General features: G+C 38.1%; 1 protein-coding gene and 1 non-coding gene across 8 annotated transcripts in view; both read right to left on the bottom strand.

The window, feature by feature from the left end:
- LOC133846056 (protein sickie) overlaps positions 1–16,908 on the bottom strand; it is a 210,023-nt gene that overhangs the window by 172,536 nt on the left and 20,579 nt on the right. For 2 of the 7 annotated variants that reach the window (XM_062280864.1, XM_062280855.1), the window contains exon 1: positions 1,703–3,598. The exons of 2 other annotated variants lie outside the window; for them this stretch is intronic. In XM_062280864.1, coding sequence (XP_062136848.1) covers positions 1,703–3,358 — 1,656 coding nt within the window. In that variant the 5' untranslated portion in view covers positions 3,359–3,598. Of the gene's footprint in view, positions 1–1,702; positions 3,600–16,908 lie in introns of those variants that run through there. 3 more of the 7 variants (XM_062280848.1, XM_062280779.1, XM_062280787.1) reach the window with 3 other exon arrangements.
- LOC133835393 (U2 spliceosomal RNA) lies at positions 15,408–15,602 on the bottom strand. Its single transcript, XR_009893551.1, has one exon. It is a non-coding gene; the product is annotated as a U2 spliceosomal RNA (small nuclear RNA).

Raw genomic sequence — 16,908 nt, 5'->3', positions numbered from 1 at the left:
CGCCTCCATTACAAATATGAAAAGCACTGCACTTGACACTTTTCGGAACACTTCATTGGATGCCCAAAAAGCAGACTACGGACTACGCACTACGCACTCGATGCCGGAGGGTAAAATGGACGAGGAGGCAAACGAGGTTGGCGTCGTTTTCGGTTCGTTTCTTTCGTGGAAATTCTTTGCGGAACGCATTTCAATTTACAAATGAGTCAAAATGCCTGTGGCAAGCTCTGTTGCAGCTGGGGTTTTTTTGTTAAAGAGCATGTGGCAAATCAACAGCAAACAGTGGCAGCAGCAGCAGCCATGGTAACTGTTTTAATTCAATTCCATTAAAAGTCGAAAGATGTTGCACAGCTGCGAGAAAAGTACTACCATCTCTCCTTTTGATTTCTTCTCTTTCGCTGGCACAATCGAACTAATGTTTGGTAGCTCGCAGAAAACTAATGAAGCGCACAGTGGAAACGCGAGGATTGATTGCTCCCCGGAGGCGCCGATGGTAGCAGCAGCAGTAGCAACAGCAACAGCAGCAGCAGCCACTTGAAGCTGAGAAAACAGTAAAATTGTTGCAATCACCAGAGCCAAAAGCCAAGCAACCTCCCACACCCTCCAAACTCTCTAGATACTTCCTCAGCTGCCTCCCCGAGAGGTTGCCTGCATTTGCTAAGCCCAAACTGCATTTTCCTGAATGTTTGATAATTTCTACTCACGGGGTTGACATTGTGCAGAGAGTAGACAGAAAGCAGAGAGCAGGGTAACTCCCCCGGGGGTGGTTCCAGTTGCATAAGAAGACTTGTTAAGTTGCCCGCTCGTTAAGATAAGTGAGCCGACAAATGGCGACAAGTGCGAACTGAACATGCCACAATGATTACCAGCTTAAGATACGATTGCGAATAAACGGGGAATGTGGGGTGCAGATGGCGTTGCGACCCTGTGTTTTTCGGGCAGGTTTCAAATCGGCCAGCATTTATAACGACTTTTGATAGGAAATACTTTGAATATCTAATCAAAATAAATGGCAATTGTACTCCATTGGGTAAATATAAAAAGAGACTGTTATTCCAAGAAGATTAAGAAATAAGGGAGAGTATTTGTGTACTTAAGATGTTGCTTTGAAATTATGAATAATGCTTAAGAATTAAGTATTAAGTAGCAGATAAATTTCATTCTTCTTAGCTTTTGTTTGTGGGATAAGTGGTGGAATAGTTCTTTACGAATGGAGAATTTATCAACAAATGACATTATTTAATTCTTGATTCTAAGAAATTTATATAATAATAATAATTTCTTTATATTTTGAATAATATACATCTAAAACATCAACAATATGACGTATACAACTGTTTGGACATAAAACCCCGAAGCTTGGGAAAGGAAAATTACACTATCTATAAAAATCTATTTCTCAAACTTGTATTAAAATAGTTACAATTACAAATTTGACTGACTTACTGCTATAACTTTTGAAGGTTAAACCCTTAGATTTGTTAATAAAAACAAATGAGATATCATATGACATTTCAGTGAGATTAGTATACAAGAATCAAATATTATATAATACTTTATGCTGCACATTTAATTCTTGTTTCATATGAACATGTTGAATATTCTAAACAGACTAGAAAACAAATACAATTGACATCGAAAATAGTTTCAATATCACTCTCCATTCTTCATTACTGAAACTACTCTTTGGATGTGGACTCACCTCAATATAACCCTGAACGCTGTCACACTGTTGCAGCACAAGAATGCTGGGATTCGCCTTCAATTCTTCGGGGGAGCAGGGCGATAAAAAACCGCTGTCTGCATCGCTGTGCGTGGAGAGCGGTCGCGGTTTCCTAATCTTGTACTGAACATGTCGACTAGGCACGGGGCCTGGATTGAATAACACATAGTTGGATTCGATGGGTACGGTGTGGGCGCGTTGGTCCTTGCGCTGTTGCTGCAACAACTGCTGCAGATGCAACATATGATCGGTGGTAACAAGTTCCGAGATGGCTCGCTGCTCCGTATGCGATTTCTGCTGGGACTTTTTGCTGCCCGGCCGAAAGGGCGAGAGATTGAGAAACGTGAGTTTCTTTTTCATCGACTGTTGCTGTGTGCTGGAGCTTCCACTAGAGCTGGCTGAATTTGTTGAAGTCGAGGACTCCACTAGAGCTGTGGAGGTGGTCTCTGTGTCCTTTGACTCCTGACTGTTGGACATGCTGGTCAGCGTGTCCAGCTCATTTAGCTGCTTGTCCAGACTCTGCTGCTCGAGCTTGGCTTGCACCAGCTGCTCATTGCTATAGGGATTTGGAATGCCAATGTCCAGAATGTTGGATTCCATTTCGAAATCACCCGGCTCGATGACAAAGTAATTGTGATGATCGAAACTCGCCAAAGCACAGGCGCTGGCTTCCGTTTCGGCCTCCGCATCGCCGGAAGTTTCAATGATGATGGTCTCCTCCAGCTCCTCGACATCGTAGATGACCTCGGGCACCAGCTCCTCATCGTCCTCACAAACTAAATGCTGCCTAGAGCTAAACAGCGGATCACGCAGTCCGTGCTTCGCATTGCTTGGATATCGCATTGCTTTCTCGTTGATGAAGTCCACCGGATCAAAGAGGCAATAATTATCCATATGCGAGGTGGCTGCCTTACGCTGGCGCACCGGCAAATTCTTCAGCTTCTCACTGTAGTCCGCTGCGTCGTCCTCATTGTTGTTGGCCAACTCCGGTGCCGGCGGCGGAGGAGATAATTCCTGACTCAGCTGCATCTCTGCGGGGTTTTCTGTGTCTTGTTGCTGCTGCTGTTGCAGCGACTTTTGTGAGCCGCGATGCAGCGTGGCAAAGAGTCCGCGTGCTATGCAGTTCTTCAGCTCAGTGACCCGCCCCTTGTAGGGACTCGACTGCGCCGAGCTGCTAACGCCCAGCTCCTCGAGGCCCAGTTGTTTGCTGAGCTCCTTGCGTTCCTTCTTGCTCAGCACCACTTTGCCTCTACTTGGCGTGTTGGGCGCCGAGTGCAGCAGTCGCGACTCCCGCGAGGGAATCTGCGAGAGGGGCGGTGGAGTGGGCGGGGCAGGCTCGCGATAGGAAATGGGAACCACAATACTCGTGGCATAGCTGACGGGCAACTCGCTGAAGCTGCGACCCACTGCGGCCTCGACTTGGCTAAACTCCAGCTCCATGTAGTTGCCATGTCCGGCAGGCAGTGGACTTGGTCCTGGCAGCTGGTTATCAGTGCGGGGCTGGGACATTTTGTGGGAGGTCTTGGGTTTGGCGCCCAGCTGCTGTTGTTGGGTTTGGGTTTGGGTTTGTTGCTGCTCCTCGTCGTTGGCATTGCGATCGGGACGCAGCGGCAATTTGCCACGGCTGCTGGACATGTTATTTGGCTACGAGTCCTGCTTATCCTGCGCGTTTTTTCCCACTCATAATGCCAGCTCATTGCCCTAAGCTGACATGCTGCACTTTTTGCACTTGTTTTTGTTTTTTGTTTGTTTTCCCTTTGCACTTTTTAATTTAATTTAATATTTTCTTTATGTTCTGTTTTTTTTAGGCGTTCCACAAAATTAATGGTTTCATAAATCTTCAGCTCAATGGTCAGTTTATATATATTTTTTTTGCGTTGCGCTACACAAAAATATCTACACAGGCGTTAATGGGGTTTAGCTTTGGGTCCAGTTCAGCGTAAGAGGTAAGCATAAAAAAAAGGGCTCACGCTTTGTACATTTGTTTTGTAATTGGATTTTTGAGCTGATGCATGTCAAAGTTAAATTAAAACTGACGACTGGGCAACCGGACCAGAGTTTTCTATTTCCATTTGTTTTTTCTCTGTTCCTATTTTTGTTTTTCATTTTTATTTGTTGTTCTGTTGTTGTTTTCGAGTTCGAGTTGGCTGGGGCAGCCCTTGAGCAAAGTCATGGTCATGACCAGGGTGTGGTTTTGTCTGTTTTTGAGTGATGCACAAACGGCACCAGCCACGGCCACTCGACCGCTTTATAATTTGTCTACAAAAGCAATTAACAGCCCAAAAGGAAGTGCTGCAGAAGGAAGTGAGCAAGCACATCGTCGCCATCGTGAACTAAAACTTCTTAAATTACATGCCAACTACATTGAAATTAAAAACTGATTTAAAAGCATAAATTGTTAAAGAGAAAAATTGTTAAGAATTTGCTTTCATTGTACGAAATACGAGCAGAATATTTATTAAAATTTATTTGCAACTTTATTCTCAATCACAACACTGAAGTATGCACAAGAAAATGCAATAAAACTGCAAAAAAATCGTGTCGGAATTTCAGTATATGAAAGCATGTTGCTGGTGTGTGAGTTCAATGAGGAATTCAACTATTCAAAGACGTGTCGAACATGGCATATTTGATTTCACCTAAAAGATTGCAACAATTTCTTCTGTGCATAAAATCGATAGTCTCCATGAAATGAAATAGTGGAAGGAAAATATTGAAAATGTTTTTATGAAATTTTATTTTCAAATTTTGTGGCTAGCATACATAAAATAAATTAAACGTAATTCGAGTGTCAAATAAAATAAAATCTTTAGATATTTGAGATATTTTATTTGTCCAAAATTGAGCAACATTTCCATTTTATTCTTCAATTGATGAACAAAGTATTCAAGCAAAATAAGTATGCCTTAATAATCATTCTCTATGCAACAGTTCGTAAAGTATGCAACAACAAATCGGGTATTTTGAAGCACGGCAAATGGAAAAAGTTTTATTGGGCAAAACAAATTGAAAAGCGAATCGGACAACCGAGCTACGACAACTAACTGAAAGTTCTCGCACAGCTGGAGAGCCAGTGAACCCAACAAGTTGCATAATTGTTGGCGCATGATCAAATTAAATGGCCTGAAAATGAAAATGGCAAATGGGAAATGGAAGTGCCACAACGCGCTGCTTGCCTCATTATGTGCTGCCGTCAGGTAAGTTTTCTGGGGTTTTTCTTTGCTCGGTTTCTTTTTTTTTTGCGGGGTTTTCTCTTCGGTGCCGTAAAGTATAAAAGTAATTTGCAATTAAAATGTTAATTTTTAATTGAATTGCAAAGAAGATAGCAGCAGCAGCAGCAGCAGCTTGGCCAACGAAATCTGAAAATCAAGCTAATTACAGTGCTTGCAGCTGCTGCAAGTCGATGGTTAACTACGTATTGGGGCCAAATACATTTGGGCCAACTCTCGGTTTCTATGGCCACAAGTCTGCAGTCGAAAGTCGATAAAGAGAGAGAGAGAGCGAGACGTAGCTGCTGCAATAGTCGATGGCAATGTTGACAAAAAGAATGAAAAAGAAAAAAATACTTGTCAAGATTTGTGCAATGCTTTTGCGTGCTGTTCTTGTTATTGTAATTGCAGTGCTTCAACTTTTGAAAGCCGCATGCTGCTGGCTGCGGTTGCCTGTGAGTTCGAGTAGAAAAATCATACTCCCCTCATCTTCTAGTCAGGACCACATCAGCTTGCCTTCGTTAAGTAACTGCCCCGCTTGGCTGCCGGCCATCAAGCCGCAAACTTTACGAGTTGATAGCTGAAATAAAGTGGAGCATGCATTTGCGACCTCCTCCTCCTCCTTCTTCTCCTCCTTCCAGCGCTAACAACGACTTAAGCTACAACTCTGTTTGCCACTGCTACTTCATGACATCATTTTATTTGCACTCAATCTCAGTCCTTGCGCCGCCTGCGCAAACTTCGCCACAAAAGTTGGTTAGAAATGCTTTTGATTCGATGTTGGCCAACGCGTTAGTTCTTTACTTTTATTCTTTTGGCACTCAACGCTCACAACGTTCCCCTCATCCCCTAAAGATTCCGACTTCAGTGTCTCCCGCCAAAAACGACACTCAAACAAAAAGACAAACAGTGTACAGAGAGCTTTAGACGAATGTTTCCTTACACTACCTAAAGACTTTAACAAGCTTAACCTAAAATATAAAAATAAATCAATAGTAAATAACAAGAAATCGAAACAGCTTAAAAAGGTTTTACAAAGAGACTTCCAACAGATTAAAATTAAAATGTAGAATGGTTAAATAATATTAAATTGTTTAAGAATATATTGAAACAGACATAAAATTTCACTTTTAAAAATACATAAAAATAATTCATATATTTCTTAGGAAATTTCTAGGTTCGAGAAGAAACAGACAATAATTTTTAGAAAAGTTTTTATAAATTCAAAATAATAATTCTACAAACCCCATCAAATTTGTTTGTTAAAATGCATAATAAAGTCAATATCCATAGCGTTAAGTTAGTGTATAATAAAGTGGTAAAGTCTGTTGTCGTAGTCGTAGAAATCGAGTGCGAACGAGACAGGCTATCAAGAAAAGAGATGGCGGCATAAAGTGCAAGAAAAAACTACGTGCGTATGACAGTTTCAAACACTTTCAACAAAGTCTTTTCAAATATGCCGCGGTCTTTTTTTTAGTTTCATTTTTGTTTGGCTTGTTGAAGAGGCAGGCGTCAAAATGTTGCATGCAACGAAACTTTGGAAACTCTGACGCTGCTTTCTTTTTATTTTTTGTATGCAAAGCAAAAATTTGTCTGCAATCCAAAAGAAAATCTATGTGCAATTCAATTAAAGCGCAATTTGCAAGCAGGCGTCATATTTTAGTTAGTTAACGACCCAATCCGGGCTACCAAATTTTGCGGAACTAGCGGCGGGCATCAAGGGAGAAGACAGAAAGAAAGCGCCCCGAACATTTATTACCAGCCCTTAAGAGTACCTCGAATTTAATAAGACTCATCAGTGCAAACGGAAATCGCTTGAGGAAATTGTATGTTTTAAGCAAAAGCAAAAGCATACATAATAAACTCATATAAAAGATTGTTGCACACTTCGAGGGGAGCAGCAAAATGAGTTGCAAAGGCAGGAAGAGAGAGAGAGGGGGAACAGGACAAACTTGTAGCCAGCTAGCGCATAAATACTCACATTTGCAATTCGCAGAACAGGAAAAAAAACTCTGGTATTGCCCCAGGCGGACAGCGGCGAAGACGTCGACGTTGAGGACATAAACGAACGAATGTTATTAAAAAAAAAAAGAAAATGAAAGCAAAACGTAGAAGAAGAAGTATGAAAACAAGAGGTAACAGGCAGAGGCTGCAGCTTTGCTTACACGTTCAGAGTCATAAAATTTATTAAACGCCTAAAAGTATGACAGCAATAGACAATTTATGGGCAGAGGCAGGACTCGAAACATAAGGGGCAGTTGCCCAGGGAAAATATGGAAATTAGTTGCCTCCGCCTTGTCTTGGATCCTAGGACATCCTAGGAAAACAAAATCTGCGCACTTTGCGGCAGTTATTACAAAAAGTTGGCAGAGAATGAAAATAAATATACAATTTTTAAGACGCTTGAGTCCAATCTCAATAAATGGCAATAAATGTTTAACAGAATTGTCCTGATCCTAAAAAATATCTTTCGATTTATAAAATACAAAATATTACTGGATTAACTTAAAGTAAAACTGTTTTTAATACTATAAAAATTTAATGTACTTTATGTGCTCATAAAACATTGTTTGTCCAGTGTCAAGAATGTTTGACTCGGTTTAATACTCTTTAATTTAATATTCAAACTAATAAGAAAAAAGGTAATACTAAGATAAAATTTGTATAAATTACAATTATTTCATAAAATTAGTTGAGATACTTTCCTAAACTTTGTCAAAATTAACTTTGTAGTTCATTAGCTAGTCGACAAAACACGCGCTACACTTGTTTCTTCATTAATGAAATGGACATTTATTCACAAAACACAACAGGGTACAAAAAAAAAGCTTTGCATATTTATAGGCGCTATGCATTCCATTTACACTAATTTAAAGTTGAAGTCGCCTCCATGCCCAGCCATTGGGGGACAGTAGCTTAAGGAAGTCATTGTCAAGCTGCTCGTATTTGTAGCTTCATAATTCACCGTGACACTGCGATAGAGCGGAGACGGAAGAGAGAGCGAGAGGGAGGGAATAGGAGCTGCCATATGGTCACGTGTTGAACTCATAATTCAGCACAATCTCACGGACTATTAAAATTAACGCGAAAGACATTTGTTTTTTGGGATGTGAATGCGTCAGGTAAAGAGCGAAAGAGAGAGAGAGAGAGGGTGATACAGTTACAGGCAAAACGGTGTAGCAGAACTTTTTAATTAAGCAGCTGCTATTTAAACTTATTACAATGGATTCTAATCCATTTAGGAGGAGCCAAGCGAAGGCGAGAGAAATGGCGCACAATCAATTCACGGTGTCAACTTTTCGGGGAAACAATACAATTTTCTTATTGTGTAACATTTTCTTGTGCAATTTTCCACTACATCGGATTAAAATGTGATATGTTTGGGCTTGTTTACACACATATATACACATACACATACACACACTTACACATCCACGACTTTGGGGTGAGTCAGACATGTGTTTGTTTACCAAGTTGGCAGCTTTGTTTGGGACTCACTCGCTGGAGTGGGTCTTAATTTCCGCTTCGTAAGCATTTCTTCTTTTTTTCTCTCTTTCTTTTTGGATCACATACAGCTTTCTTTTTTTTTTGGGTGGGGAAAGAGTGAGAGAGGAGCAGACAACGTTTGTTTATTTTGGATTTGTTTGTCTTATTCCCTTACAGCATTTCGTTACGTGTATTATTTTTTTTGCTCGTCCTTTTTGCTTGAGTACTTCCGGTTGTGCCGGAAGTGAAGACACAGAACGAAACACGCATGCAGCATGACAAGCGTAGGGGCTTTAATTGTTACAACTGCAAAATTGAATTGCTAAAATTGCCGTCAATACGCACTCGTGAATGCGAGTTTCTCTAGCAATTGATTTATATGCTTGAAAACAAATTTGCGGAACATATTTGGCGCATTTCTTCACTTCACTTTAAGCAGCTTTTGCAATTTTCACACGTAGTACCAAAAAAAAACAAAGAAGAAGCAGAGAGTCGCAAAAGCCGAAGAAGTTGTTTTACCTCCTCTTCTTTTTTCGTATGTTCGCCTAAAATTAGGCATCACGTTTTGTGTTTGTGTTTGAGTTTCAGTTTGAGCTTGTGCACCTCGCTGGCAACAGTTGCCGCATAATAAGTATGGCAAACACACCGAGGGCCATGCAACCGGAATACTCTTATGAACTTTTAAAGCTACTTCAGCGAAAACACGATAAATTTATCTCGGACTACTACTTCCTAGCTTAGTCTTCGTTCAAGGATGCATAGAATCGGTAAAAACAGATATACCTTTAGTCTTGAATAAATTAATACACAAATATCTATAATTATCTATTATTGATTCGTGATAGTTGTAGTTATTAACTTCAAATTAGAAATTTTAAAATTAACTCTGAGGGATTCCCTTGCAAGTAAGTATTTAGGAAATAAGCCTCAGTAAATGAATATATGTACAAAAAAATCGAATATTTTAATTTGCTTTGTTTATTTTTTCAATCTTGTCTCTTATCTCTTCTTTCACTATATATTGTGTATCGCGTATTCATAAATGTTGAAATATATTAATTTATTTCAATAACACTTTAAAAAATCTGTATTATAATTAACTTAGTGAAATGCATGAATAAACAATATATGTATCATTCCTTTTGGTCCGTCTACATTCCTTGTGTTCGACTTCCATCATCGATTTCCCAAAAATACCGCACAAGCAATACAACTATGAATAAATCCATTATATTTAACTGCACCCAATTAAATGTTTATAAATCAAAGCTTATCATAGCCAGTCAATAATGCGCCCACAGCTTTAACATTCAGTATCCGCAACTTTCCAAGAACGTAACCTTTGCTCCTTAGCAACTCCTACAACCAACTGAATCCTCCCACTCACAATCGCAATCGCTCTCACACCCGAACCTTGGCTCGTTCTCGTCTTTATATCGCCGCACAGCTTCATTATGGCACATCATCTAATCTAATTTAAGGCAGAGGATGGCTTGTTGTTGCCTACATTTAGGCTCGGTAAGATTTCCGACTGATTTTTATTACCGACAACAAGGAAAACGGAACGAAAAGCGCAATAATCGAGGTTCGGCACGCACCAGGAAAAACGACTCGAACGAGACGACTTTCATAAGGATCTTAAGGCCCATAAGCGTATGTATGCGTATGGCTAAGCCAAAAGGACAACATTACATTTTATTATCTATTATTTCGTTGCGCCTAAAATGCCACTACATTAGCTCAAAAATCTCCCCCACAGAAAAACACACAGCTATACTGGCAAGGAGAGAGGTCAGGACTAGTATTTGGTGGCGACATAACGTCGGAAGCCGCCAGCCGCAAAACGTAAACATTAAAACAGGAAACGGAAGTCGGTGCCACAGTCGAAAGCGGCAGACATTGTAATGTCGTACGGTGGTTATGATTATTTCGCCTCGGTGCCACGATACACTCCACACATACTCCCTCACACACACACACACACATGCAATGGTGTTAGGCAGTCAAGGAGCATGTGTGTGTGTTTTAGCATTTATTATTTGTGTTTCGGTTAGGTATTTTTTTTATGTATTTTCATATTTTCGCTCCTTCGCACATTGTTTGCGTTACGTGTTTGCATACTTTTAGGCGACTTGCCCGCCAGCTAATTCTTTATGCATAAAGTGTTGGGATTTCCTTTTGTCGTTATGCATTACAAATTAGTTGTTAAAATATCTAAGCAGCACTTCACTTGCACTATTTCATTTCATAGCCTGTTTCTTGTTTTTTTTTGTACACTTTGGTCCAACAAGAGACACATTCTTTAAGTTAATCCACAGTTGTTAAAGAATTTCTCTGTGTCGGCGGCCAGCTTGCAACACGTAACTCGTTCTATTACGAAAAATTACGCGACTAAAAAGCGTTGGAATTTCTTACGAATTTTCTAAACGTTACTCCGCAAGGACGAACCGCGCGCAATCGTTGCCCAGCAAGCACTGACTGCCAGGACACACGGCAGTAACATTCAACAGCGGCATTTTGGGAAATTTCCTTCTTTGACAGTTTTGGGAAATTTCTCGCTCACTGGAAGCGACCAACTGCAATTGACCTTAGCCTTCGTTTTGCCGGTTTGGTTCAATGCACTAGCCGGAGGGTTGTCCTTTTCACAATTTCCCCTCAGCGTAAGGAATTTTCCTCTGGGGTAGTTTCCAGGGACAGCAAGGCCTTGAAATGCCATAGTTCTAACAGGTTGGCGTATGACGTCACAATTCAATAGGAGAAATCATGGGCAAGAGCAGACTTTCCCCTGTCGGCAAAAATTTCCCAAATGAATCTTTTTAGCTGGCATACCATTCATACCTGAATTTCTAGACACATTCAAATTATAAAGAAAAGCATTTGCTTTATTTTATTTTAAAATTGATCAAAAATATTAGCAGATATATGTATATATATATGTACAAGAAAAAGAAATAGAAATGGAAATAATTTTGTTTATTTAAAATACCTAATTTATTAAGTACTCAATTTGTAACTTTCAACATATAAATTAAGCCTCATTTAATATATTTTGGTAAAGAATAATAATTAGTAAGTACCTAAAAACATTTTCAATTGACATCTCGACCAAATTATGATTCATTTCGTTAATTACAAGAACTTTGACTGATACGAATATTTTTGCTGTCTAAAAATGTGAGTTAGACTCAAGTCTGCCTACATTGTTGCACTCCTCGTGGAATACTCTTCCCACTCGAGTATTCTTAGTTGATTTCGTTTTCTTTTTCATTTGGTTTGCATAAAGCAAGTCTTTGCTATACATCATGTTTGTCCATTGATAACAGAGCCGAGAGACTCCCCGTTGCGACTATAAAACAATAGAGCCGCAATTTCCATGCGATGCGACACATGCACAAAATAAAATGTAAATGGCACAGAAATTGCTAAAACCATCGAGGGAATTTTCGGCAATAACTATAAAATGTCCAACGCGAACACAAACGCAACGCAGACGTCGCTTCGCGTCGCGTCGTGTCGCGTGTATGCAGTCAACCAGGGTCAGGACCAGAGGGGTAGAGAAATGAGAGGACAGCGGCGGGGGCAGGTGGTGGCAAGGGTCGCCATCGTTGTCGCAGTCATTGGGTAAAGGATTAAAAAACGGCGACACAAAATGTTATCTCAATAGAACAATCTCAGGCGAGCAAGGACAAAAAACAGAAATTAAGGCAAAATATATACACACCTATTCTCTCGAAACACACTCACACACACGCCTACACGCTTAAAAAAGCTTGATAAAAACAAAGTGAAAATTTATGCAAAACAAAGATAGAAACAACAATACTATACAAAGATATTTGTAGCGAAGGCAGATGCGGAAATAAAACACGAAAAGGACCCGGTTAAAGGGAGTAAAGAGTAAGCCAAATAACCAAACAGACAGTTGAGACACTTTTACTGATAATATTGTTTATAAAATCTTTTATATAACTTTTTTACTTGATATACGCCTGATATTACACAAAACTTTTGTTAATAAACTTTTTGTTATGGTTATTCTTCAAATAAAAAAATAATAGCTTACCATTTATAAAGGAAAACAATGTTGTGATATAAATTATCTAACTCTTTACTTTATCAATCAGTCGGTTATCTTAATAAAAGTGTTTTGGACACATTCATTAGTTATTAAAGACATCTTCTTATTAAACCATCTCAACTAAAATTCCTTGTGTCCAAGCCATTTTTTTTTTTTAGGAAAGCACCAACATGCAAAACTTAATTTAAAATGTATCGTTGGGAATTTAGCTGTTACAATTAAAATTGTTTGTAAGGTCAGCAGTTCTTAATTAATTCCCTTCATATTTTGGTTTGCAACCAATGTCAGCATTTTAAAAGTACCCTTAAAGGATATATCCAAATAAAAGTATTTTGCGAGTTTTGCAACCATATATTCCCACATCATACTGGTTGCCATCGAAGGACATAGCACTAGGATATTTTAGATCTTAAAATACCCAATATTATTTTCGGAAATAAAGTCCTAACAATCATATCCCACCTTTAGCCTGAAAGGAGCAAGGCTTAACTAAAACACAATATCCCGCCTTTTTTCTAAAAGAAGCACAGCTTAGCTAAAACATACACCACGCACCAACATGAATGTTACTTCAAACAACAGATGGCGCACATTGTAAAAGATACTCAACAGATGGCGTGACAACATCAGAGACGATATAGCCATCAGAGAACTGCAACGAGTATGATTAAGTCTGAGCGAATACTCATACCCAAATTGCAGTCAAATCAAATCAAACAATTAGCCATGTCTCTGTCCGCATGAATACCTAGATCGCATTAACTATAAGACATAAAACTATAATTTTTGACATAATTTGTTACGTTTGCATGCAGATCAAGTTTGTTTCAAATTTTTACCACGCCCACATCTATCTGCTCCCGCAAACCGACAAAAATTGAATAGCAAGCATAATATTGAATTTAGGGTATAGACAATAATAAGTATAGTATTTATGATTCCTGAGAAATTGGTTGTGATCAGATAAAAATTAATTTATTTAAGAAACACTTTTGTAAGGTAAATTACGCCTATTGCAATGGGATCGCCGCTGCTTTTTTCACAATCTGGTATATTTTGACATCTATGGTATATTTCGAATGTATAACTTCATTGATATACCAAATATGATCGTTGGTATATTATAGTATTTTGAGGTATATTATTTGATATATTTTTAGAATTATGCTGCACTGTTTTGCCTATATTTAAAAGGAGTAGCGAGTGTCTCACAGTCGAGCATACTCGACTTAATTAATTGTTTTCATTGTGTTCTTATTAGCATGATTCAAATTAACTCGTTTTTATTTTGCCAAATATCGGTCACTGTCTGACTGGTCAAACTAGTTTCATACTTTCTGCATGCAAGTTTAAAGAACTGTGTCAAATAAATGATGAATAATTCATTCATCAATGTGCTCGACAAGAAGTGCGATGCGTATAAAAAGAAACGATTTTTCATTTATGGCTTTAGTTTCTCGTAAATTTAACGCAAGTTGTGTCATTCTTTATTTGTACACTGTAAAGGATTAGAATTTCGCCACGAGAGACTAAATCAATTGTGAAACGCAAAATTTCAGGTATATGCAGTTACTGATAAATTACTTAATAATCAGTAGAAAGAAAGAACAACTATCAATAATCAATGCAATCAATATCTACCTAGATTTAATAATAGATTATTATTATTATTATAACTTACTTTTTAATTATGAGTTACTCAGAACAAATTTACAAATACATATAAAATTGTAAATAAAATCATTAAGTGCGTATTATTTAAATTGTTGACCAAATCACGACAGTACTTAACCGGAAAAAAGTACAGTGCCTACTTTTGCGGCCTTCTGTTAAGAGTGATCTAATTTTAAGTGACATCATCACTGGGGAACACCATAAATCTTTGTTTTAATTAAATTCGAAATAATTAATTAGTATGTTATACGCATTAACTGCATCAGATCTAAGTCATTGATGTGAAAGCGGATATGTAGATTAAGCAAGAGGTTCAAAATGTATAAATAATAAGCGATTGTTTGTTTCAGTTTCAGTTTGTTTCAGTTGTTTATATGTGATACAAGATGCGTCTATTGCTGGCTGCCTGTTTCATTAGTGTTCTTTATACACTTGATTTTCGGAATTCCTTCTCAAAAGCAAGTGACGACGAATCACCGCAATTAACGGAAGCAGATATTGAGACAATTGGATTATTGAAAAATTGGACTATTGCCGCCAGGCTAGATATGTTACAGGCGCAAAACAGGACTTTATACGCAATGGCCAAGTCACTTGTGGACCATAAAATTGCTGACAATGTGACACTTGAATGGGCAAAAGAGATTACCAATGAATGGGAGCGTCATCTTCCCCGAGAACTGCCTTACAATTATACCTATAAGTCACTATTAGAGGAATGTTATGAAACGTATTTGTCAGAGGAAAGGATAGAAAAGAAAAATCTGTACAATACTTGGACAAACGGTGAATTCGAAGTTATCTTTAAGGCATTTGACGATAAGCGTAACGCTTTTCTGCAAGAGATGGAAGACGAGGTGAAGAAAACCTACGAAAAACTTAGCGAGAAACCAAAAGAATTCTACCGATATGCTATCGAATTATCGAATTCAAATAGCGCATTAGCGGCTTTGGGTATACATATCTTATTTGATATGTTAGTGAAGGACTTGTAATTTTCAAAAAAAACATTTAAAAATAAACAATACCAATTGAAAAATATGTGTAAGATATGATGTGATCTTTAAACATTTTGCATATGTCAAATTCAAGACTGTTTGTTGATACAATATAAACTTGAGACCTTCATTATTCGTTTTCATATAGATGCGAAAGCACGAGTTCAAATTTAATACACATTAGATGGATATTATGCTGTTGTTTTGAATTAAAAAATATTCAGGACGCGTATTTATTAATTAGTTGGGCCGAATCCCGGCGGTACTGCAATACCGGGCCAACCCGTGACAGAGGTGGAGCAAGCTCCTAGCACTCCGTCTGATTCCAAAAATCAGTTTAACATTTGTTGTTCTCCAATGGAGAAACTATCAGATGTTAAGCTGATAAGAACAGATACTACACTTTGATCTTAGCCATAAGGCCGAGAAGCGATAACTTAAATATTGTCTACCCTCATCACTCCATAAAATGAGTGTTATAACAACTTGTGAATTTTAAGAAAAATTTTACCTAAAAAAAGAACAGTGCCTACTTTTCGGTGCTCTATTAAGAGTGGCCTAATTTTGAGTCACATCACCACCGGGGACCACAATAAATCCGTATTTTATTTAAATTGATATTACTGCATCAGATCTACGTCATTGATGTGAAGCCGATATGTAGATTAGGAAAAAGGTTAAAAACGTATAAATAAAAAGCGATTCTTTGTTTATTTCATTTGTTTATAAGTGTTATTTAAGATGCGTCTCTGGCTTGTTGCCAGTTTTGTTTATACACTTGTTTGTCGAAATTCCTTTTCGAAAGCAAGTCCAGTCAGATCACCTCCATATAGAGACAATTAAAATATTGAATCTTTGGGAAACCGGCACCAATAACGATTTCTATCTGATGCAAAACAAGACTGTATACACAATGACCAAGTCAATTGTGGATCATCAAATTTTTAACAATATGACACTTGAATATGACGATGAGTTCAAGGTCCGCTATATTGTTTATATAGTTTCGAAAACATTTGTTATGGAGAGTAAATAAAAAAAATACGTAAGGCATGCCAAATTTGTTATCATTTCTTTAAACACTTCAAAGTAGTACGCATATTTAAAAATTGACATTAGTTCATGCATTTTTCATTAAACAATTGAATTGCATGATTGACCTAAACTTGAACTTCATCATTGCCAACAATGAATTGTTATTGTAATTAAATTATACAGATTATTATTTTACACTTACGTCATTTGAGACAATGCATACATAGATTAGACGATACTGTATAACGTATAAATTGAGAACGATTCTCAGAGTTTTTCAGTTGTTTCAAAAATTGTATAGAAGATGCGTGGTTTGCCTGTCGTCTGTCTTGTTATCAATCTCTATTCAATTGTTTTTCGAAATTCCCTTTCGAATGCAAGTCCCGTCGGATCACCTCCATTAACGGAAGGAGACATCGAAACAATTAGTACATTGAAAAGTTGGGGTACCGCCTCCATCAACGGTCTCCATCAGGAGCAAAACAGGACTGTGTATGCAATGGGCAAATCAATTTTGGATCATAAAATTGCTGACAATGGGACACTGGACTGGGCAGAGTTGGTTACCGATGGTGGGAATGGTTTTCATCCTCAAGACCTTTTTCACGAGATACTTTTCACTTACCCATTAGATAAATTTTACAAAGCTTATTTGTCAGAAAAAAACACCGTAAAAAGAAATCTTTATAATAATTGGACAAATAG

The sequence above is a fragment of the Drosophila sulfurigaster genome, chromosome 2L, assembly GCF_023558435.1.
Source record: "Drosophila sulfurigaster albostrigata strain 15112-1811.04 chromosome 2L, ASM2355843v2, whole genome shotgun sequence".
Taxonomy (NCBI): Eukaryota; Metazoa; Arthropoda; class Insecta; order Diptera; family Drosophilidae; genus Drosophila; species Drosophila sulfurigaster.
The sequence above is the reverse complement of the archived record's forward strand: the minus strand, read 5'-3'. Positions and strand labels throughout refer to the sequence as shown.